Below are 24,427 nucleotides of genomic sequence, written 5' to 3'. Positions count from 1 at the left end.
ACAGCTGTGAAGTTTCAGATATATCTCAGTTCCTACTGCAAATGATCACCCTCAATAGAAAATAACACACTGGAAATAACACACTGGAAATTGGGTGCTATTTTAGATGCTAGTAACAGCCACATTTATAGAGCAAACACCATAATACTCTGTAAAGGCTGGGGTCAGACTCAGTTTAAGACAAATGTATGTAAACCCTTTAAACAAAATAGACTTTATGTTCCCTGCATTCCAGTCAAAGTATTCCCAGGGAGTTTTGGCGGATCGTGCCCAATGAATTCAGATGCATGATGAAAATGTATCTACATTCCTCTGATGTACTGCTTGAAATATAACACTAAAACTCCATCAAAAATGGAGAGAAAGTTCTGCAATTTAGGAGTCGTTAGGTGGTCTGCTGGTAGCAAAGGTTTGTAAACAGCAGAGACACAAAGACAACCCAACAGAATGGAAAAAACGTCTGATTTTACCCAACCAGAAACGTAGCTGGGTCAAACTGCACCCGGTGCGCAGTCTATATTTTCCAACAACCCATGCCCCCCCCCCCGGCACCCCGCCCCCCCTTCCCACACTTACCTTAGTTCCTTTCCTTTTCCTAGAACTTATTCATGCTGGGAAAAAAAAGGCTATTCACAGTTTAGGCTTAAAAACGGCCTGATGGAAACTATACTTCCCAGGAGACCTTGTGAGCCCCAAGGTCTCCTGGGAACTGTGAACAGGCCTTTTTTTCAGCCTGAAAAAGTTCTAGGAAAAAGAAAGGAACTAAGGTAAGTGTGGGAAGGGTGGAGTGGGGGCACCGCAGGGGGGGCGGGGGAAGGGGCCTGGGGCCCCTTCCCCCCGCCCTCCAAGCACAGCGCCCCCCTTTCTCCTTGTAGCTCCACCACTGTACCCAACGTACCTTATTAATAATCCTACTGGAAAACAGAGAGGGAGATTTCTCACGATGTGCGTGAAAATTGAGGGCCATGAGAGCATCCGGCCCGATAGAAAAATAGTTGTTCATTGTGAAGACCTGCAGGGGGGGGGGGGGGAAATGGAAAAACAGCTTGGGAAAAATCCCTCGGAAAAAAGTCTAAAACAAAAGCATTGGTTATATAACTAAAACAACATATTGTATCATGGTAATTTGCAGTTTCAGTACAAATAGGCTGTTTTGCTATACAGCAAAATGATATGAAGATTACCTTTTTGCTCCCTTAGGGGTCTATTTAGGCAGTAATTGTATGCCTATTTATATGAGAATACGCTTCACTGAATATAAAGGGAAGAAGAAGAAGAGTTGTATTTATATCCCCCTTTCTCTCCTGTAGGAGACTCAAAGGGGTTTACAAACTCCTTCCCCTTCCCCCCCTCACAACAAACACCCTGTGAGGTAGGTGGGGCTGAGAGACCTCAGAAGAACTGTGACTAGCCCAAGATCACCCAGCTGGCGTGTGTGGGAGTGCACAGGCTAATCTGAATTCCCCAGATAAGCCTCCACAGCTCAAGTGGCAGAGCAGGGAATCAAACCCGGTTCCTCCAGATTAGAGTACACCTGCTGTTAACCACTATGCTGTTGCTGCTCTCTCAACATACACAGGCTCTGGTTGCATGGCACAAAAACAGTCCAACACTTAGCATCAAACTGGACACAGCAGATCAGGGGAAGGAATCCAGGTACATTTTATTAATGTGTCTACCCATTCACATATGTAGGAAGGAGGTGTCTATTTTAAGTAAATCATGGAGCATGCTAATGAGAGAAGCCCAATTTTGCTCCTTTCTTCTCTCCGCTTTATAGAAATAAGATTTTTTGGCCTTCCGTATCTGGTAAGGGATCTGGGCTGGGAGAAACCCATTCAGAACACTGGACAGTAAGGTAAAAGGCGGGATGGGGGAAGCCAGGATTTCACCCATGTGTTCCACTTTCTGTTTAAGAAAGAATCAGGACTCAGCCCTGCTTTATGTCCATTGGCAGTGCTTGGGCACTACCAATACTCTGAAATACTCACAAGTTTGAGCCTCCTTAAAGTCCAGAAATTTCAACTGTTCCCAAATGCAATTGAATCCTACAGAGCAGGGGTGTTGAATGTGTTTGTTACGAGGGCTGGATGTGACTTAGCCAGGCTGGGGGCACTGGCCGACTTCGCTGGCAAGCCCGGAGAAGGCTTGCCATGCCAGATTGGGAGTGAGGGGTTTTTTTTTTGCCTCAGTTGGCTCATGGGTCTGATAAACCCACATGTTTGAAACCCCAGCTCTGGAGAAGCCACACGATCTGGCCAAAGCAATCAATGCTCCGACTACATTCAGGCTAGATTACTATAGCGTGCTGTATGTGGAGCTGCCTTTGAAACTCCAGTTCTGCTCTGTCTCAGAAAAAAGATGTTAGTATGCTCAGCTGGGGAGCAGCGGTTGAGAAAATTGTATGCTTCCGCATTAGAATAAAGTCCTGAATGAGTATGAGAATTATCGTTCGTTTTTACATGCTGCCTTTGTCAAAACCATTATTTTGTGCATTACTGAACATGGTACTTTGATGCAGGAGCAATTATGCCAATCTGTATTTTCACTTTCAAACGGATGGAGTGGAGAGAAGGCTAGGGAGGCACTAAGACCCAGCCAGAACATTCTACAAAAGGGAAGGTCCGACACGTTATGTTCTATGGTGGAAGAATATACAACCCCACTAATGTATTTTTCTGATACAGGCTATAGCAGGGGTCTGCAACCTGCGGCTCTCCAGATGTTCATCGACTACAAATCCCATCAGCCCCTTGTAAGTCGATGAACGTCTGGAGAGCCGCAGGTTGCAGACCCCTGGGCTATAGTCTAAAATGAGGCATCGATAGAAGATCGTATCACTCTCGTTCTGAAAGATCTGCATTGCCTTTTCACTTTTTTCCCCCTCAAGGCACAATTCACAGTGCTGGTTCTGACTTTTAAGGCCAACTGGAGCCAGAGTGCTCGAAGAATAGCCTCCTCCCATATTGCCCACTGCACCATTTAAGTCCTGCCTCATAAGCGAGGCTCTCTGTGCCTTTGCCTTCAGAGATGAGACCAGCAGAAACCAAAGACAGGGTTTTTTTTAAAGCAGTGGCTCCTTGCTTATGGAATGCCCTTTCCCATGAGGCTCTCTTTCAGGTGCCAGGTCAAAACATGTTTCTGATAGAAGAGAAGAGGAAGAGTTTGGATTTACATCCCCCACTTTCTCTCTTGTAGGAAACTCAAAGGGGTTTACAATCTCCTTTCCCTTCCCCCCCCCCCCACAACAAACACCCTGTGAGGTGGGTGGGGCTGAAAGAGCTCAGAAGAACTGTGACTAGCCCAAGGTCACCCAGCTGGCGCGTGTTGGAGTATACAGGCTAATCTGAATTCAGGCAACAGAGCAGGGAATCAAACCCAGTTCCTCCAGATTAGTGTACACCTACTCTTAACCACTACACCACTGCTGCGCCAGGCTTTTGATTAAGGGGTTAATTTCCAATACCCTCATTTTCTTACTTTAACCTGGAAATGGTTAAATTCATTTAAAATTGCTCTGTGTTTTTATGCTGTGGCTGGGCTTTTAATGCATTTTTAATAAGGTTTAAGGTTTTATTATGTTATATTTTTTAAAGAGTTGGAAGAGGCTGCAACAAGTCATAGCTAATATGTGTGGTAGCTTCAGAACATAAAAAATGCCCTGGCTGGATCAAACCAAGATCTGCGTAGCCCATCATCTTTTGCAAGGATCCCAGCAGACCCAAGGTGATCTACTAGAAATTGGTTGGCAGTGATCGTGGTGTACCTTTGGCCCACTTAGGTTTGCGGCAATTTACTAATAATATGAACGCACCCATTTTCAAGTCGTACCTTTGGTTTTCTTAAATTGTAGTATCCTTTATTTGTCACCTGGACCTTCCACCTGAAAGAAACAGTTCGCATATAAATCAGTTTTACCAAATGAACCTTAAATGCACCCCCAAACCACACTAATAAAAAGAGGCGCCCGAAACATTACAAAGATCACGAACTCGGCTCTACTGTCTTGCAGCACATTACAAGCTCCTTCTTCAAAGACACCTTTCGTGTCTGAATCAGCAGATGGACAGGTGCCATCTTCTATCCGTGCATAAGTGGGGTGTCTTTTCACCTGTAGTGAGGACAGCTCTTTATAGGATCCCATAGAACAGTGGTGGCGAACTTATGGCACGAGTGCCAGAAGTGGCACTCAGAGCCCTCTCTGTGGGCACGCGCAAACAGAGTCGTCCCCGTCCCACATCTAGGCTGGCCAGGGCTGCTGGGCTTGATTATTAGCATTAAACCTAAGACCTAGTTTTGGGGAAGGAATGTAGGTAACCCTGTTAAGTGCTGTTAAACCCCACTGATTTTCAGGCAAAGAACTAAAGTGCGATCCTTTACCTGGGAGTAAGCTCAGTTGCTGGCAATGGGGCTTGCTTCTGAGTAAACCCTCCTAGGGTCATGATTCACCCGTTCGAAGAGTTGCACAGTTGCTTCAAAACAAAGCCATCGATTACCGCCAAGCTTACTCCCGAGTAACACACGCCCTGGAGCCAACCATTTTTTCTAAACTAAAACCTCAGTATTCAGGTTAAATTGCCCTGTTGGCACTTTGCGATAAATAAGTGGGTTTTGGGTTGCAATTTGGGCACTTGGTCTCAAAAAGGTTTGCTATCACTGCCCTAGAGGAAAGCTCCATGCTTACACAAACCTTTGGATCCAGTTCTATAGCTGTTTCATAGTCTGTGTGATCTGTTTATGATTGCTCTTTTCTAGTATTGGAAAGGCTGCCTCTAAGAGGAGGGCAGGGAGCTGTTCCTTTTCCTGTTGCCAGCAGACGACAGGACTTGCAATAATGGGTATAAATGATGGGCGGAGAAGTACCGGCTGGATATTAGGAATTCTTTTTTTCAATAAGAGTTGTTCAACAGTGGAATTGGCTGCCTGGGGAGTTGGTGAGCTTCCCCTCAATGGCAGCCTTCGACCAGTGGCTGGATGAAAAACAACTCTCCTTCTGTTAAGAGAACTGAACCTTTGACTCCAGCCCGCTATGAATGAGGTGCAGCATTCAGTCCCTAACACACAACATCAGCGCCCTGATGCTGAGACATATGAAGACTTTTTGCTTTGCCACTTACCGGTCCAGCTTGCTTCCATCGGCCTCCATGACGTTGCGCAGAATGTGCTCCACGGGGACCTCTCCCGCATAGCCAGCGCCCCAGCCCAGGGTATTGGATAGGTCATTGCCCGTTCCCAGGGGCAAGATGGCAACCTGGGGGACATACCGCTCTTGCCCCTGCCGGACAGAAGGACTCAATTTTTAAAGGCTCTCAATGTTACATAGCTGGTCGCTACTCAAGTCTTCCCGTGCTTAATCCTGGACTAGCTTTCAAAAGGGCTTGGACAGATTTATGGAGGAGAAGTCGATCTCTGGCTACCAATCTTGATCCTCTTTGATCTGAGATTGCAAATGCCTTAGCAGACCAGGTGCTCAGGAACAACAGCAGCAGAAGGCCATTGCTTTCACATCCTGCACGTGAGCTCCCAAAGGCACCTGGTGGGCCACTGCGAGTAGCAGAGTGCTGGACTAGATGGACTCTGGTCTGATCCAGCAGGCTTGTTCTTATGTTCTTACTGTTACACGCTGCTTCAATACTTGTAGGGGTGAGCCCGCGAACCCAGCAGAACCGCAGATAGAGCGCATGGAATGCCTGTGCCAGCTGCGGCCTTCTGGGCGCACACGCTCCCCCATCCCCCGGTCCCCCGTGAGTCACAGGTCATGAACTACCTGACTCACGGTCACCAGGTGTCCCAGACAAAGGGACAAAAGGGCTCTTGCCCCCAGGTATGGATTAGACCCAGACGCGGACGCTTCCTCCTGCACGTAGCAGCCCCATGAGATCATGCATCACATGATGATCTCCCGCTCTCCTGCCTATTCACCTCCTTTACATGCCCCCAGAGAAACCCTAATAAAAGGTGCCAAGGACTAGCACACGGCAGGACTAGCCAGGCCCACGGATCAGAGCTATCGGATCCAAGGACCGCGCTTCCTGCTGCTGGCTCTCTCCACCGGATGATATCACCGCATCTCGCCTCTTCCTTGCGACCCCCGCGGGCCGACTTCAAATACTGTTAATTGAAAACCTGCTTCAAGGGCCGTTAGTATGTGGCTCAGCTAAGAGTTTAACAAAAGCAGATGGCAGAGCTATATACCAAGGACAGAAGGGTAAAGGGAACACAGCTTGTAAGAGGAAAGCTGGGTCCAGTTAGTTACTTTTCAGAATAAGTCACAGAAATACAGGAGATACGAAAGGGCACGGCACAGGCTGATCTTCTTGGATCAGCAAGATTGGTTCATGGATGGGAGACCACCAAGGAAGACACTGTACAGGAACGCAATGGCAAATCACCACTGCTTCTCACTTGCCTTGAAAGCCCCTTGCTGGATAACCTCAAGTTGGCTTTTCTGCACCTTGAAGGAGTCTCAAAGCGGCTTACAAACTCCTTCCCTTCCCACAACTGGCACCTAGGTGGGGCTGAGAGAGAGAACTGTGACTAGCCCGTCACCCCACAGGCAGAATGTGGAAGAGTGGGGAAGATTAGAGCGGCAGTGGCGTAGTGGTTAAGAGCACGTGGACTCTAATCTAGAAGAACAGGGTTTGACTCCCCGCTCTGCTGCTTGAGCTGTGGAGGCTTATCTGGGGAATTCAGATTAGCCTGTGCACTCCCACACACGCCAGCTGGGTGACCTTGGGCGAGTCACAGTTCTTCACGTCTCTCTCAGCCCCACCCACCTCACAGGGTGTTTGTTGTGAGGGGGGAAGGGAAAGGAGTTTGTAAGCCCCTTTGAGTCTCCTTACAGGAGAGAAAGGGGGGATATAAATCCAACTCTTCTTCTTTTTCTAGAGTCCACCTGCGTGTGTGGGAGTGAGGAATCAAATCTGGTTCTCTAGATATAGAATTCGCCACTCTTGACCACCATGACATGCTGGCTCAGAGGAGACGCCTTCTGGTGGAAGAGGTGTGTTTCCCCCAGAGGAATGTTCTCTGCCATCAAGGAAGGCTCCATGCTTAGAGGAAAGGAACCTTCAGATTCAGTGCCTCTGCTTTTGACTTCATGGCGCTGACACACCAAATGTATTTTGACTTTCAAATGTATTGGGGGGTGGGGAGGAACAGGGCTAGGTAGGCACTAGGACCCAGGCAGAGCATTCTACAAAAAAGAAGGTCCGGCATGTTGAGTTCTGAGGCGGAGGAATATACATTCTACTACCACCTTGTTCTGAGGCAGGCTATGACAGGGAAGCCTGGGTTTAAACTCTCACTCTGGTGTGAAGCAAACTGGTTATTGTGACCATAAAGTATACGTGCGTTGGGCCTGGGCAAGATTAAAAAAAAATCCTAACAGGTAACTAAATGCTTCAGTGCCAGAAGTTGGTAGAAACCGAATGTCAAGTCCGTAGAAAAATGAACTTGTGGACAAGACTAAGGACATTAGAAAGAGCCTGCTGGATCAGACCAGAGTCCATCTAGTCCAGCACTGTGCTACTCACAGTGGCCCACCAAATGCCTTTGGGAGCTCACATGCAGGAGGTGAAAGCTATGGCCTTCTGCTGCTGCTGCTCCCGAGCACCTGGTCTGCTAAAGCATTTGCAATCTCAGATCAAGGAGGATCAAGATTGGGAGCCATACATCGACTTCTCCTCCATAAATCTGCCAAAGAAGAGCAGCATGGAAACACCGTACCTTGATCTTCATGTCGTCGATTGCGTCCAAGACCCAGCCCACAGTGCCGTCTCCACCGCAGACAAGGACTCGAGCAGAATTGAAAGGCAGCCAAGAGCAAAGCTGAAGAGCCTTTGCAGGGGTCGTCTTGGTCAGGTCAAAAATCTATATGGAGGAAGAGAGGGAGAGCTTATCTGTGCTGCATTTCACAGGGTGGACATCCCCTGCAAGTTGCAAAGTAACGCTCCTCTATATAAAAGGGCCAACAAAGGTAGTCCTGTACAGAGTTGAAAGCTATGCAGTGATGCTCAACCACCATATTTTAAAAAGATGGATGTATGTATGGATGGATGGATTGGTGGATGGATAATAGATAGACGATAGATGGCAGAAATTATGCCGGTGGAGGGGAGGGGGCCGTTCGCACGGAGGCCGGCATAGAAGAGGCGGCTCCGCATGGAGCCGCCTCTTCTTTGTCCCCCCCCCCACTCACCTCGTCCTCCAGCATCGGTTTGGAGGGCTGCAGGGGCCAGCCCATGCTGCCCTCCGACCTCCAGGGGTCGGAGGGCAGCGTGGGCGGGGCTCAGCAGTCCTCCAGACCGACGCTGGAGGACGAGGTGAATGGGAGGATGGGAAGGGAAAGCGGCGTCTTTGGTGAGGTTCGCACCGCGCCGATGGGAAGGCGGCGCTTTCCAAAAACCTCCTTCAGGAAGGGAGGTGGAAAGCGGCGCCTTCACGCCGCTTGGGGCCGCACAGGACGGCGCTGCTGCGTTGCAGGAGTATCCACTGTCCGCCCAGCCCCCGTGCACCAGTGGAGCCAATGTCGGAGATACACCACTTTTTTGTGGTGCATCTCTGCGATCTCCTATGGGGATTTTCTGGTGGCAGTTTTGGGTTTTGTTTCGTTTTGGGCTTCCCATCCCATGGGAAAGTTGTTTGGAGAGGGCGGGGCCTCATCAGAGTAGTGCCGTCCCCACCTGCCAGCCCCCTCTGAGTTGGGCTGTTAGAGAACTTAATCAAGATCTTGGCTTGCCCAGATTGAAATAACTGTGTTTTCAGATTAAGAAGAAGAGAGGTACATATTTGAATAACAGGAAGCTCAAGGAACAGCAGGTTTCTGTCAAGGCGTCCTGTATCATTCTCCCAGTTGGGCTCAAGTGACAAAACAAGAGAAAGAACAGATGGCAGCTATTTTCCAAAGCCAGCCGAATATTTTACAAAAGCTTTGAAGAATGAAAATATACAGCTTTTTTAGAAATGTCCAGGAGACTGTCTGTCACCTCTGTTTCTAAACACCTCTCAAATTTCCAAGCAGGAGTTTGCACTGATAGTTCACTTGAAGCAAACTGAAAAACAACAACTGAGAAGCGACATGAATCTTGCAGCAGGAACGTTTGAACCTGGACAGGGTATGGCCATTCTGTGAATTTGTTTTGACAAAGACAGTGTGTAGAAAATAAATGATAATTCTCATATTTGTTCGAGACTACGTTCTAATGCAGAAGCATAGAATTTTCTCAACTGTTGCACCGGAACTGACTCTACTAACATCTTTTTCCAAGACAGCGTCTATATGGAAGTATTATTTTCCCCTTTCATATCAATCTGAAGTTACATAATGTATCCTACCACACCTGCTGTGTATGTAGACCAACCTTAGATTAGTGATACCCCTTCTTTACATATGGATCAGAAAGCCAGTCACTAACATTTTAAACAGGGTAGCATTTTTTTTAAAAAATAAAATAATTTGCAGAATTGCAGTATAAAACTCTGGAACAAAACACTCGTATTACACTTATGAGCAAGGACGTAGGTAAGAGAGGGGGTTCTTGGGTTCAACCCCCCCCCCATTCATGTCCGAAGCTCCGCCCCTCCGTTTGTGGGTTTTAAAAACATTTTTAGTGTTTTTTTGTTTTTGGCCTGCAGGGGGCGCATTATTTGGGCTAGCAGCATCAAACTTTCAGGGATTGTTTGGGGGACTCTCCTGATGATACTACCCGGGTTTGGTGTTTGGTTCAGGGGGTCCAAAGTTATGGACTCCCAAAGGGGGTCCCCCATCCTCCATTGTTTCCAATGGGAGCTAATAGAAGATGGGGGCTACACCTTTGAGGGTCCATAACTTTGGACACCCTGAGCCACACTTCACCAAACCTGGGATGAATCATCAGGAGGGTCTCTTACTGATACCACCCAGGTTTTGTGACGTTTGGTCCAGGAGGTCCAAAGCTATGGGCTCCCAAAGGGGGTGCCCCATCCCCCATTGTTTCCAATGGGAGCTAATAGGAGATGGGGGCTACACTTTTGAGGGTCCATAACTTTGGACCCCCTGAACCAAACTTCACCAAACCTGGGTGGCATCATTAGGAGAGTCTCCTAAAGATACTCTGAAAGTTTGGTGCTTCTAGCTTAACAATTGCACCCTTGACAGCAGGCACCCCCCAAATTTCCCAAGATTCTCCTTTTAAATCCACCCCCTTCGGCATGGATTGAAAGGGAGAATCTGAAGTCTCCTGGTTTAGAATAGGGTGTTTCTCCAGATACCAGGGAACATACACCCCATCAGTTTGTCAGCATGCTACACCACATGCTGGTAGGGGCTGATGGGAATTGTAGTTCCTGAACATCTGGAGAGCCGCAGGTTCCCTACCCCTGGTTTAGAAGAAGAAGAAGAGTTTGGATTTATATCCCCCCTTTCTCTCCTGTAGGAGACTCAAAGGAGTTTACAATCTCCTTGCCCTTGCTCCCTCACAACAAACACTCTGTGAGGTGGGTGGGGCTGAGAGAGCTCCGAAAAGCTGTGACTAGCCCAAGGTCACCCAGCTGGCGTGTGTGGGAGTGCACAGGCTAATCTGAATTCCCCAGATAAGCCTCCACAGCTCAAGTGACAGAGCAGGGAATCAAACCCGGTTCCTCCAGATTAGAATGCACCTGCTCTTAACCACTACGCCACATTGAAAGTGATGCTGTTTCAGGGTGGGGGATAATCCACCCCAAAACAGCATCACTTTCAATGTTTAACTAGGCCAGGACCCCAGATTCTCCTTTTAAGGTGGATTTAAAAGGAGAATTTTGGCTCTCTAGTTTAAACACCATTGAAGTGATGGTGTTTGGGGGTGGATTCCAGCATCACAACGGCTGCCCAGGGGGAGGGGGGGCAAAACTCAGATTTGCACCAGGCTCCATTTTCCCTCTATGCCTTTGCCCAGAGGAGAGGGCAGAAGGAACTGCCGGCTGCCAGCTGGGAGCCCAGCTGGTGGGGAGCAGGGGAGGGCAGGGCAGGGGAGTCTGCCGTCCCCGGCCTCGGAGAGGTGCTTTTATAAGCGCTAGGCCAAGGGCGGGGCTTGGGGAGGCGTGGCCATGTCCTAGGGGCGGGTGGGGGTGTGGCCCCACCCCCGAACCCCCCCCATAAAAAATCTATACCTATGTCCCTGCTTATGAGACAAACACAGAGACCTTAAATGCTGCTCCAAAAATGAACTACCATGCTTTCATGAATCCAGTTCCACAGGAGGGTGCCTAAATTAAGTTATAGATTAAAATATGTTTCATTTTTTAAGTGTGACAACAACATGCCTTTGCCCACAATTTCACTGAACCCCCACAATTACCTGGACTGGGTTTAGCAAGGTCTTAAATTGTCCCAGCAATGTTTCACCCATGTTGTTCCCACTTCGTGTATTAGCCAGGATTATTAACGGAGTCCAGTGTTTTCTGTAGGAGGAAGCTAACTGCAAGAAAAAGAAAAAGAAACCCAATCTTAACAATTTCATCTGAGTGATAAAGCAGAGCAATGGAGGCTTGGACATTTTTCTCTTTTTCCTCTTCTAGAAACTGAATCTAGGATGTTCAGAACTATACTCATCAGTCTTTTCAGCATGGCCAATTGGCCATGCTGAAAGGGGCTGATGGGAATTGTAGTTCCTGAACATCTGGAGAGCCGCAGGTTCCCTACCCCTGCTCTAAACTGTTTGGAAGCTCACACGCGCCAATTATGTAAGGGATATGGCGTTTTTACAGCCAGAACAGAACAACAGTTGCATAAAAACTGACAGCTTTTCCATTTGTATCAAGCCCTCATTTTCCAGTTCACAATGGAATTTAATTCACACCAATGGCTTGTTTCAAAAGTGCCTTGTTCCATTTTCTTAAAAATCACGAAATGAAGCCAAGAACGGTGAAATTAACTATATTTTAATGCCAAATTGCTGAAAATCAGCAAAGTAGCATTTCAGTTATTCCAGAACAATGCACTGTTTGGGTGGGGGGAGGGGAGTAAAAGACGATGTTTTTTTGGTATGCGAAAAGTTTGAAGGTTTCTTTGGATTTTTCAAACAGCTACCTGCCATCAGCTATTTAACAGGTATTGGTGTATTTATCTAATTCACTTGTTCTTTCAAAACATCTGAAGGACTAGCAACTCCTACATTGTAGTCCAGAAAGCCTTGGACAGATTCATATCTGGACTGCTGGATGTTATGGAGATGCAAGTGTGAAACAAGAAAGATAGAATCTGCTTCTAGACTGCAGCTATCCACAACATCTGCTGAAGCAACATTTAGAGAAAGGTAAAGGCAATCATCAGGTCATTCTTGACCCATGGGGTGATGCCACATCACAATGCTAACTGTATTGTCAAAGGCTTTCACGGCTGGACTCAACTGGTTGTTATGGGCTTTCCGGGCTATGTGGCTGTGGTCTGATAGATCTTGTTCCTAATGTTACGCCTGCATCTGTGGCTGGCATCTTTAGAGATGTATCACAGCGAGAAGTCTGTTACACACTGTGTCTAGTGACCTTAAGGCAGTGGTGGCGAACCTATGGCACGGGTGCCAGAGGCGGCACTCAGAGCCCTCTCTGTGGGCATGCGCAAACAGAGTTCCCCCCACACACACACACCCACCACCAAGGCTGGCCTGGGCCGCTGGGCTCAATTATTAGCATTAAACCTAAGACCTAGTTTTGGGGAAGCAGTGTAGGTAACCCTGTTAAGCGCTGTTAAACCCCACTGATTTTCATGCGAAGAACTGAAACGTGATCCTTTACCTGGGATTAAGCTTGGTTGCTGGCAATGGAGCTTGCTTCTGAGTAAACCATCCTAGGGTCGTGATTCACCCATTGGAAGAGTTCCACGGTTGCTTCAAAGCAGAGCCACTGACTACCACCAATCCTACTGCCGAGTAATGGACGCCTCGGAGCCAACTGTTTTTTTTTAAAACCAAAACCTTAGTATTCAGATTAAATTGTCGCTGTTGGTTGGCACCTCTATGGCGATAAATAAGTGGGGTTTGGGTTGCACCTTGGGCACTCTCGTCTCTGGGGGGGTGCTGTCGCCATCACTGCCTGAAGGGATAGAGGACACTGTGTGTAACAGACTTCTTTCTGTGATGCACCTCTGAAGATTCATGTCGCTTCTCCGTTAGGAACAAGATCGACCAGACCATGGCCACACAGCCCAGAAAACTCACAACAACCAGTGGGCAGTCTTTGTTTACAGAGTGGTTTGTCATTGCTTTCCCTAGTCGTCTGACATTTGACCTCCCCAGCAAGCTGGGTACCTCCATTGCCTTATTGACCCTTGAAAGAAATGAAAAGGCTGAGCCAACCTTAGTTTTCCTGAAACCAACTTCCACTCGGGATTGAACTTCCAGGTGGTGAGCAGGAGCTGATGGCAGGACCACTTCTAAGCGCCACGGGGTTCAGATTTGCCAAAGAATAAATTGCAGATTTGCCAAAGAATAAATTGCAGGACCCATACTGATGCTGTGGCTCTAACATACCAACAACCTCTAAAGCAGTGGTTCTTCAACCTGTGGGTCGGGACCCCTTTGGGGAATCAACTCTGCACCCTGGGTCAGCTTCTCTGCATCAGTGTGTTCCCCATCTGTAAAATGGATAAACGTTCAGGTTGGGGGTCACCACAACATGAGGAACTGTATTAAAGGGTCGTGGCATTAGGAAGGTTGAGAACCACTGCTCTAAAGGAAACACGTTTGAACAGGTGGGAGAATGGGCCTCAACATGGCAGTAAAAGCCTGCCCCTGCTGCTACTTAATAAATGTGCCAGTAAGTGTTAACTTGACTCCTACTTCTTGTTCCTGCAATGAATTCATAATTGCAATAGCAGTTACCATTTTGTTTTCTTGGAAGTTTGCAAAAAGCCCCATAGTGGCATGGCAGGAAAAATGGTGGGGGGAAAATGGTGGGGAAACGGGGAAAATAATGCAGATTCAGATGGGACCATTTGCAGGCAAGGAAAATGAGCACCATTCCTTCTAGGCCACGGGTGCCAATTTCATTCCTTACAATGGCTGGATATGACATGAATCTGATTTGGTTGGCCTGGGCCCTTTATGTGTGTGTGTGAGGCGGAGACCCAGGCTGGCAAGCCCCGAGCAGGCTCACCAGCACAGACCAGCAATGGGGGAGGGGGGCTACCTCAGCTTGCCAGCCCAGAATGGCACTGGGGGTCAGCACTTGGGGTGGGGGGCTGCCAAATCTGGCAAGCCTGCAGCAATCTTGCCAGCCCAGATCAGCACCAGGGAAAGGAGGTGGTTGCCCAGACTGGAAAGTCCAAAGTGGGCTCATCTGGCCAGATCAGGAGTGGGAGGGGTTGCCTCAGTTTACTCACGGGTCTTATAAGCCCTGTGTGAAGAGGCTAAGACACGGCCCCTGGCTGCCACCGCCTTGACCTCCCTGTTCTAGGAGAAAATGGATGAGGTGCTTGCTTGGGTCAAAGTTTCCTTACAAAAAAACATGGCTACCAGACTAGGCCTTTGTGAAAGACACATGATCAGTGATTCCCCCCCCCCCCCCCCCCCCCCCCCCCGCCCGAACCCTCCAGTTTAGAAGGCATCTTTATTCTTTATTCACTTTGCTGTTTTATTGTTATCATTTTAGATGGGCTTTAAGACTTTACTTAGGATACAGTGGGAACCCAAAAGCAAGTACATCATAACATTGTCTGACAGGCCATTGGACCTGAGGACATAAGTACAACCCTGCTTTATAAAATGATAAATTCCAGTTTTAATCCGCAAAAAGCTGGCCTACAGTTGCGCGGCACGCAGAAGGCTTCAGCTTCGCAATAACCCGGCAAGGGCTGCAGTATTTATTTATTTATTTATTTATTTATTGTATTTATAAACCGCCCTCCCCCGAAGGGCTCAGGTACTGCCATTTTATTTTATTTATTACATTTAATACCCTGCCCTTTCCCCAGCTGAAACCGGACTCAGGACGGCTCACATACAGAACTTAAGAACATCAATTCATAGAAATTAAGACTGCCAAAACCGTAACATTTAAAACTTTAAAATACAATTCATTAATATCCTTGATGGTGACAAACCGGGGTATCCATAAAGGACCCCTGCACAACCTAAAAGTCATCATCAACCCTGTACACTATTCCAGATGATTTATTAAGAGTTTCAACATCCAATGCTGAACTCCGAGACTGGGTGTACAGAGAAGATGCCAGAATAAATAGACAATTAGTAGTCCAGGACAAAAAAACTGTTCCATGAAGTATAAACCAGGGGTCCCCCAAACCACGTCTTGGGCCAAATGTGGCCCCCCTGGAAGGCATTTATCCGGGTCCCGCAGTAGGCATGGCAGGCTGCATGGCTCCATTCATGTGCAGTGGGGCTCATGGTAGGAGGAACTGGCCCCAATGGGCTAAGACGTGTACTTACATGATGGCACCCCCCCCAAATCTCCATGAATTTTCTGGACCCAGAGTTGGAAACCTACATATCGCAGTAACCTCCTGCTCCACCCCTTCCTCTCCTCGGCCACTCCATGTGGTTGCTCTCTAGGCTTTCTGTTCCGCTTCTCACTCCCATTGATTGGCATCAGCCAGGCTGGCTAATCAGCTTTGCTGGCTGCCAGGGAGGAAAGAACCCAGGAAAATACCTGATCCTGGGTTAGATGGAATGCTTCATTGGGAAAGTTCTGCTTTTTTTTACAGGGGAAGGTATTCCACAGCCTCCCCAACAATATTTGGAGCCCACCCTGTACTTGACATACTTTGGTCACTGTTCTAAAAATAGACCATGACAGAAAGGCTGAAAGGTGAAATCAAACATTTTGCAATCATTTGTGCATAGGAATTTGTTCATAGTTTTTTTTAGTCCGGCCCTCCAACAGTCTGAGGGACAGTGAACTGGCCCCCTGTTTAAAAAGTTTGGGGACCCCTGGTATAAACTATTTAAAAGAGATCATATTAGAGCTACATATCTGACCACTACACTAACAAGAAACCTTAGAATAGCTTATACTTCTATTATATTTCAATCAATGCCTTCAGCAGTGCTTAGTGGCAGATACACACGAACACCATTTTCTCAGTGCTTTTGTATCTGTGGAAAACAAGAGCCTGAGGATCTCTTTCATTACATACTCTCCTGTCCTTTATATTCAGAAATAAGGAAAAGGTTTTTGGAGCCAATACTACCTTGTGACAGTTTTTTTTTGTCCGATGATGATGCAGAAACTGATTTTCTTACTATCTGATATTGGATTCCTATGTTTCTTTACAAGATGGCTCTTTGTTCTAGCTGCTAGGAAATTACTTGAAAGCAAAGTACTTCTAAAGCTTGTTTGACCTTGATGTTACCCAAAGTATTGGAGGCTTAAACCTGTAGACTAGCTTTTGAAGAAGCTGCAAAAACATCTGATCGTGGAAAGTATTCCGATGTAGGGCATTTTAATTTAGAGATTGCATGAATACAAATAATTTATATTTTAATGGAAAACTGGGTTCAAGTACAGCTTTTTAATTTAAATGTTTTAACTGCATGTATCTCTGTATTGTTATAGCCAATGGCTCAAACAATAAATACTTGACTTGACATCATCAACCCCTGTCCTGTCACAGAACCAATCAATCTCTATCAGTATTGGGGGGTGGGGTGGAACAAAGCTGGGAGCCCAGCAAGATGGAATGGACCCATGGCTGTCTCAACCAAAGGCCTGGTGGAAGATCTTGGTCTTGCAGGGTCTGCAAAACTGATTAAGATTCCACAGAGCCCTGGCATCAGATGGTAGGGAGTTCCACCAGGCATTTTTGGCCCTGGATCTGGTTGAGGCTAGCCAAATGTACTTGGGGCCAGGGACCACCAGAAGGTAGTAACCACAAGGTTACTACTACCTTACTGATACTTTCTGGATATATTCAGATATATTTGCAGATGGGGAACTAATTCACAAAAAAGCATGTTTTGGTCTCAACTACCAATGAGTTCTTACAGAAGCTGGGATGTTCTACACCAGTGCACTGCACCATATTGATCTTAAGCAAGGCCCTCTGATTGAAATCAACAGGTTTCATTTCAAGTCAAAGCATTAGTTTTACGGCCTTTTGCCAAGCTGGATGAGTTTGGCATAGGTACAAAAAGCCACCCTACAAGAACTGCATTTGTGCTATCTATCCACTAGTCTATTTTGCTTCCATCAGTTCTTACATTTTCATGCTTTCCTGGTGCCAAGTGCCTGCTTTTCTTTCCTCTCCAATTTAATGTCATCTACACTAAGCACCACAAGGAAGCAAAGTCCAAATGCTTTAAGAGAAACCCAAGCAGATACAGAATATATAGTTTCTTTTAAAAATGCACATGGATCCAAGCAAGAGCAGCAGTGGCGTAGTGGTTAAGAACAGGCAGGTACTCTAATTCCAGAGAGAACCATGGTTTGATTCCCGCTACTGGCCACTTTCCGGAGCTGTGGGAGGTGCTTCTCTGGGGAATTCAGATTCAGCCTCGTACACTCCAACACACTGCCCGCTCCTCGTGCACCTTGGGCTGAAGGGTCACAGTTCTTCTTGAGCTCTCTCAAGCCCCATCCCAGACACTTCACAGGGTGGCTGTTGTGAGGTGGGAAAGGAGCTGGTAAGCCCCTTTGAGTCACCTTAAAGGGGGATATAAATCCTCCTCCTCCTTCCCCCCGCCCCCACCACCACCACTCAGGGCCTGATCTACATATGCAGGAAGTAAACATTGAAGCAGAAGAACAAATTACACTACTTGGAACGGAGGTGATACAATTTCAGTTTGGAAAGCTCCTTTGTGTTAACAACATGCTTGGATTCAGAACACTAGTACAGCAGGGAGAAGGTGACCACCCCTCTCCTCCGTTTCTAGCTGGTTTTCTACTCTGTGTTGAATTAACCCAGAACATTCCAGAACAGAATTCTCCACTGGTAGTTTGACATGACGTGGTCCATTTGACCACCTCATTTCCTTCCCTGCATAAATCAGGTCCCAGCGAGGGTACTTGGAAGCAGATGCAGAGATCTGTTAAGTGTTTCAATCAAAGGTTTAATGAAATATAAAATGTTTTAAATAAAATCAATGAATAAAAATCATCTCGTATACCAACCCCAATGCCACAGGGAAAGCTAGGACCTTACAAAATTAGGCTGGAATAATGGAAAACAGGGATTCATTAATACACTACATTTCACGGCCTGCAGGTATACAATGAAGGAGGAATGTTCACCTTGCCGTAGTCCATTTTTTTGTCTTTCCGCATCTGACTGACACTGAACAAGTAGTATGGCGGGATAATTAAGTTGCGAAATTCTCCCAGGTCACAGGTCTCATTCTTCAGGGAATTCTGCATACATTCATCATGAACGGTGTGCTGGCACCAAACGCACCTGAAGAGAAGAGGAGAAATGAAGTGTTCAGTGGGTGTGTGTGTTTTGCAGGGTTCTTCTTTGAGAGAGACAGAGACATAGAGAGACCAAGCTTCACAGAGCCGAAATGAATTAGGAAATCCTCTGTCACCCAATTGTTTCTTACAGCTTGCAAACAGCCATAAGGTTTTGCCTGATAACAAGTCTTTTATTATGTGCAAAAAAAATTATATGCTCTACTCACATCTGAGCTGTTTCCAATATTTCCATTCAGGCATAGCTCAAGGTATGATTAATTACAAAGCATCAACACAGCAAAGGCTCTACGTAACCAAGTCCTAATGTCTGCCATTAAGGTATCTGCCTTCCCCAGCAGTGGCCCAGTGGTTAAGAACAGGTGTATTCTAATCTGGAGGAACCGGTTTGGATTCCCTGCTCTGCCACTTGAGCTGCGTGGAGGCTTTATCTGGGGAATTCAGATTAGCCTGTGCACTCCAACACACGCCAGCTGGGTGACCTTGGGCTAGTCACAGTTCTTCTGAGCTCTCTCAGCCCCACCTACCTCACAGGGTGTTTGTTATGAGGGGAGAAGGGAAAGGAGTTGGTATTCTCCTTTGAGTCTCCTTACAGGAGAGAATATAAATCCAACTCTTCTTCTTCTTAAAAAGAGTATCCAGTCTTTTGTCTGGTTAACAAGGTCACAATGAGAACAGTTTCCATCGGCTGCCTTACAATTATCCATTTTGTAATCTCACCATTTCTCCAAGGGCGAAGTTCAGGGCAGTATATATAGTGGCCCTATCCAGGTTTTATTCTCACAACAACCCCGTGAGGGAGGTTAGACTGAGAGAGCCAGCGTGGTATAGCAGTGTCACATTAGCATTCTGAGACTTAGGGATTCATGGAGATCCAAGTTCAAACTCCTTAAACTGCCAAGTGAAAAACTAATCAGGAGTAATCTTGGCCTACCAGTCATACACTCTCAGACAGCTACTCTTGTCTCAGAAAAAGATGTTAGTAGGATCAATTGAGGCGCAATGGTCAAGAAAGTTGTATGCTTCCACACTAGAATATAATCCAAAACGAATATGAGAATTATCATTCATGAGCTGCCTGTCAAAATCATTATTTGGATATTATTGAACATGGCACTTTTATATAAGAGCATTTATAGCTCATTATATTTTTACTTTCAAATGGATTGGGGGGGGGGGGGGGAGGGAGAGCAGGGCTAAGCAAGCTCTAAGACCCAGGCAGCACATTCTACAACAAAGAAGGTTCGGCAAATTGAGGAATATACAATCCTACTAACATCGTTTTCTGAGACAGACTTCTTTACATTGACTGTATGCGGACCCAGTGCAGTACTTCTTTAGGGTGCAGGAGACATCTCCACTCCAGTGGATTCATACCTCCGAGCCAGTTCCCTGCCAGCATGACCAATTGGCCATGCTGGCAGGGGTTGATGGGAATTGTAGTCCATAACATCTGGAGTGCCAAAGGTTCACCACCACTGTTGTAGGGATTTGAATCCAGGACTTTACTATCAACATTCAGGACCCTAGCCATTTTACATCATTGGTTCCTACTACAGATAGTCCAGAAACCAAGTCCTTTTGTAAGCAATACAAGACTTATCTGCTTGAGTGGGTCCCTGGGGCCAGGGTTCACTCAGGGACAAATTATTATTTTAGTTTGTTTTTCGGGGTTCTTTTCACCTTGTTGGAGCCTTCAGGATACTGCATTTATATGCGGTCTGGTATAGCTACCTAAAAAAATGCTCATCTGTTAATCAGAACATTTCATGTGTTCTGTTTCAAAAAGCAAAAGGTGTCGGCAGTTTGAAATATGCGAACCAATCAGTGGTTTAAATGAAATGTTTTTGTGTACAGTTATCCCTTCCACATCCCGAGTTTCCCCACTGCCGTTTTGATACGTTAGAGATCGGCATAAGAAATTAAACGGGAATTTTGGGGAGTTTCAAGGAAGTCACAGACGACACGTGAAGGCTGACAGATGACATGGAAAAAGCTTAGAAGCTCAGAAATGCATAAAATACATGTCTGGTATTGTATAATAGCAACATATTTTATCTTTTAACACCATAAGAACACGCAATTGCTTTTAAAAAGGTAAAATAATTTTTTTAAAGAATCATATTTATTCTCTGGTATGAAGGGAAGGCCAAAATTTTTAAAATGAATCCCCAGATCGCGAGGGGCACCACACCCCTAACCCTAACAATATGGAAGGGATAACTGTATAGATGAAGTTATTATGATAAAAGAAATGCTAAGACTAGGGCAGTGGTTCCCAGCCTGGGGTGTGAATTGTCAGGACTGAGCCTGCCAGTGTGGATGGGGGGGGGGGGGGGATGTTTTACTGCTTGTTACTTTGAAGATGTCCAGTGCTCTCCCCCTCCCCTTCCACCCCAGGACTTCCCGGACATAGATCTTATCTGCAAAGGAGTGTGACCTGTTCCCAAGCCTGTAGTGGAAATTGTAGAGGCCAATTGGCAGGGGGGGGGGGGGGCAAGGGGATATAGGTGACGGATCAGAGTGAGGGGCTCAGATTCCTCTTTACATTGTTGCCCTTCACATCTTTTGGAATAAAGGCAAATCTGCAGTTTCCGTTATTTCCAGACTCAAGGGTCTGGAACCAGACTGTTTGGGGATCTGTGAAAAAAAATACATAATGGGTTTGCTAATATGGGGGTACAATTTTAGAGAAAGGGGTTGGCAAGGTGTAAGTGAGTGAAAAAAGGCTGGGAACCACTGGACTAGGGGGAAATTCAAGCATTAACAACGCCCAGGAAGCCACGCTGATCTGCTAATATAATACATCCTTAAATAGCATAGACGGAAGAAGAGACCAGGTATAAACATTCAGGAAAATGTTTTGGGTGTTCTTGCTGGAAAAGGCACACTGTGTGCTTTGGTTTCAGCTTATGAATATTAAAATGTTACGAACTGCTACATATTTGGGATTCACAGAGGACAAAAAAAAATATGAAAGAGGTCCTTAATACGAGCTGAACAGTCTGAGCGACAGTAAAACTTTTAACTCAGGCCTGGCTACAAACACGGAAGTTCGTCTGGCATTAGTGGCTTCAGGCTCACCTGGTAGGGGGTGGAAAAACCGTTCCTGTCAGCGGCTGTATAATACTCATTGCTTCCAGTGGGCAACATACGGCTCCGCAGGTAAAAGGAGCATATTTCACAGACTTTAAAAAGTAGGATATAGCCCAGGAGTCTGCAACCTGCGGCTCTCCAGATGTTCATAGACTACAATTCCCATCAGCCCCTGCCAGGATGGCCAATTTCATCTGGAGAGCCGCAGGTTGCAGACTCCTGATATAGCCCAATCTTGGAAGCAGGGTTGACAACTGGAAGGGAGATTTCTAAGGCTTCATCGGCTGCCTCGAAAGCCCCTTTCTGGGGTCGCCGTAAGTTGGCTGCGACTTGATGGCACTTTACACGCACCAATGATAATTCAGCATGGAAAGCCACCATAAAGTTTAATTTTTTAAAAAGCTGAGTGATTGGCTCCTGGATTCATGACTTCAAAAAGGATTTGAATCAGGTTGTTCCAGGCCGGCGATGGTGAACTTTTTGGGTCTGGCATGTCTAAAATATGGTAAATGCCTAACTTGACTCTACTGGCACGGCATCCCGTGCCGCGAACCAGAAAGAAAATATTCTTTAGATATTCATTTATATTCACGTGTGGTGCTGTGTATGATGTAAAGAAACGACAAATAATTACAAAAATGACTCAAACTCCAACAGGGAGAAAGGTTGTTACCAGGTGTTGGTGAATGCTGTCGTGCCTCCAAAATGTTGTGGCACGCCACCTTTGACTTGCATGTTATTGATTTGCCATCACTGTTCCAGGTTCTTGTCTGACATTTCATTCGCTGTACCACACTAGTTCTCTTAAAATTAAGTTGAAAAAAAGGACTGGGTCCACAGAATTTTGTAGAATTAGTACTCAAGTTCCATACAGCTCTGATGCTGTACCACTGAAGCAAGACCAAGATCCTCCCTTTGTCCTATTCAGACCCTTTGTCCTATTCAGAAGCTTATAGAAAATTAAAAGGTCAACTATTGGATAGAGAGTTCTCCACCCTAATCAACGCAGCCAAGAAAACATGCTCCCCCCTGTATTTTTCTCTCCCATTTGAACGGGGCCACTTGGCACACTACCTGTGTTGCTTAATAAACCCTGCTCAAAGGAGAGCCATAATGCTCGCCAGGTTTAATGTTATGCCTTCTGCCTTGTTACATGGCAGATTTAATAAGCAAGAAAAGGCTGAAAGATTGTGCCCATGTAACAAAGGCTCAGTTGAATCTCTGGCCCACCAATTACTACGCTGTCTCAGGTTCAAGGAAATCAGATCCAAGTATGTGAATCTTACTCCTTTACATTTACCCCATCTCCCCGATTTAGATTACACTACTTGTTGGACAATCCTGATCCTTCTCTCTGTATGATAGTGGCAGACTTTCTCCTGGAAATTACTAAACGCCAGTAGATTTCCTTTTTAATGTTTTTTATTATTGTTGTGCTGTTGTCTATGCCAATAAAGATTTGCTAAAAAAAAAAAGACCAAGATCCCAGAAACAAGAAAAACCAGAAGCAGAACGCGTAAACTCCTATTATCCAAGTACAATTCCAACTTGAACACACAATTCAAAAAGCCTTGGACAACATTTATAGTGTCCTTTACGCTAACCCGGCTTAAAACTAAAACCGCAATGGTGCATTCCACAGAGCTGGAGATACGGGAGTTTTGAATAAGTAGTTGTTGCAAGACTAACACACCGTCCTTTTAACAATACAACAATTCTCATCCTTCTGTGATACGGAAACCTTACTGCATGTCATATCCCCAGACCACTTCTGAATTAAAAAAAAGTAACAAGATGAGTTACTTTTTCATATTATTCATGGTCATTTTTCTTTTCTTTTCTTTTCATTTTATTCTTTTCTTTTATCTTTTTTATTTCCCTTTCCCTATTTTTTACCCCTTCCCCTTACTTTTTAAAAATGCAATATTTTAGATATTGTTTTACTATTGGATTACACTTCTGTACAATGGGAATTGATTTTTTTAATTGTTTGTGATATAAATAAAATTTTTAAAATTAAAAAATAAAAATAAAAAAGTAGCGGCATACTTCATTAGCTAAAGCACTAAAAATGGTATTTATATAACCACCCAATGTTGGCTTGTTTTGAGCGAAGGCTTGGCCAAGAACCTTCTTCCTGAGTTAATGGCCAGTTCAAATGGAGGAGAAGGGTGGGTATACCACATTGGGGATACCACATTGGGATACCACTGGGGATACCACATTGCCTCCAAAGGGACAATCAGCACAAGCAAAGGGGAAAACCTTTACTTGCCTGGGAAAGCCCATTGTGCCAAGTGACTTAGGACACGCTTTTCAGTAGCACAAGTCTGCGCTGCTCGGGTGTGCGTGTGTGTGTGTGTATTATCGGCCTGAAAAAACACTGGGAGCCACTCCAGGTGCCAGCTTCGATGTTCGGTCACCGTGCACTGGTGAGGCAGACCAATGGCAAGGTAAGTGGCCAGCCACTGGCGTCGGTGCCCCTTTCCATAGAATGATGGGCACGGATGTCGACGGAGGTCCCTGCCACTTCCAATTTGGCTTCAGCCTTCCCCTCGCCCCGACTGCACTCTTAGTGTTCTGCTCTACAGTATGAAAGTTACCAGCAAAAAGATGCCTTTGCAAATGCACAGAATGCCATTTCCTCACCGTTAAGTGGCCACAGTTCATTTTTTTACATCTGGAACATGGGGAATGGCTTCCAAATAAAAACCTGTGGCCTCTAGTCAGACGTGGTTAACCTCTGAAGTGCCACCCTAACACTGAGATGCTGTTTCTCACTTGCGTCCACAGCTAGTCACCTTGCCCTCTGGCAGAGCTGCTCTAGCCAACACATCACAGAGGGGGTTTGACATGCAACTGTGGCTTCAGAAAAGATTGAAGGGTAGCTAAAAAACAAAAGCCAGATAGCTGTCACAGTAGAATCTGCTCCAAAACACCTTATTTATGT

The 24,427-nt window shown here is 46.0% G+C and overlaps 1 protein-coding gene across 2 annotated transcripts in view; it reads right to left on the bottom strand.

Annotated features, from left to right (window-relative positions):
* Positions 1-24,427, bottom strand: part of DGKE (diacylglycerol kinase epsilon) — a 51,312-nt gene that overhangs the window by 15,814 nt on the left and 11,071 nt on the right. For both annotated transcript variants that reach the window (XM_048492284.1, XM_048492286.1), the window contains exons 4-9: positions 18,208-18,367; positions 11,319-11,438; positions 7,729-7,872; positions 5,118-5,275; positions 3,832-3,883; positions 899-1,012 (exon numbers count right to left, since the gene is read on the bottom strand). In XM_048492284.1, the coding sequence (XP_048348241.1) occupies positions 899-1,012; positions 3,832-3,883; positions 5,118-5,275; positions 7,729-7,872; positions 11,319-11,438; positions 18,208-18,367 (748 nt within the window). The remainder of the gene's footprint in view (positions 1-898; positions 1,013-3,831; positions 3,884-5,117; positions 5,276-7,728; positions 7,873-11,318; positions 11,439-18,207; positions 18,368-24,427) is intronic.

This window comes from Sphaerodactylus townsendi, linkage group LG03 (genome assembly GCF_021028975.2).
Source record: "Sphaerodactylus townsendi isolate TG3544 linkage group LG03, MPM_Stown_v2.3, whole genome shotgun sequence".
Lineage (NCBI taxonomy): Eukaryota > Metazoa > Chordata > Lepidosauria > Squamata > Sphaerodactylidae > Sphaerodactylus > Sphaerodactylus townsendi.
This window is presented reverse-complemented; position numbering and strand designations above follow the sequence as displayed.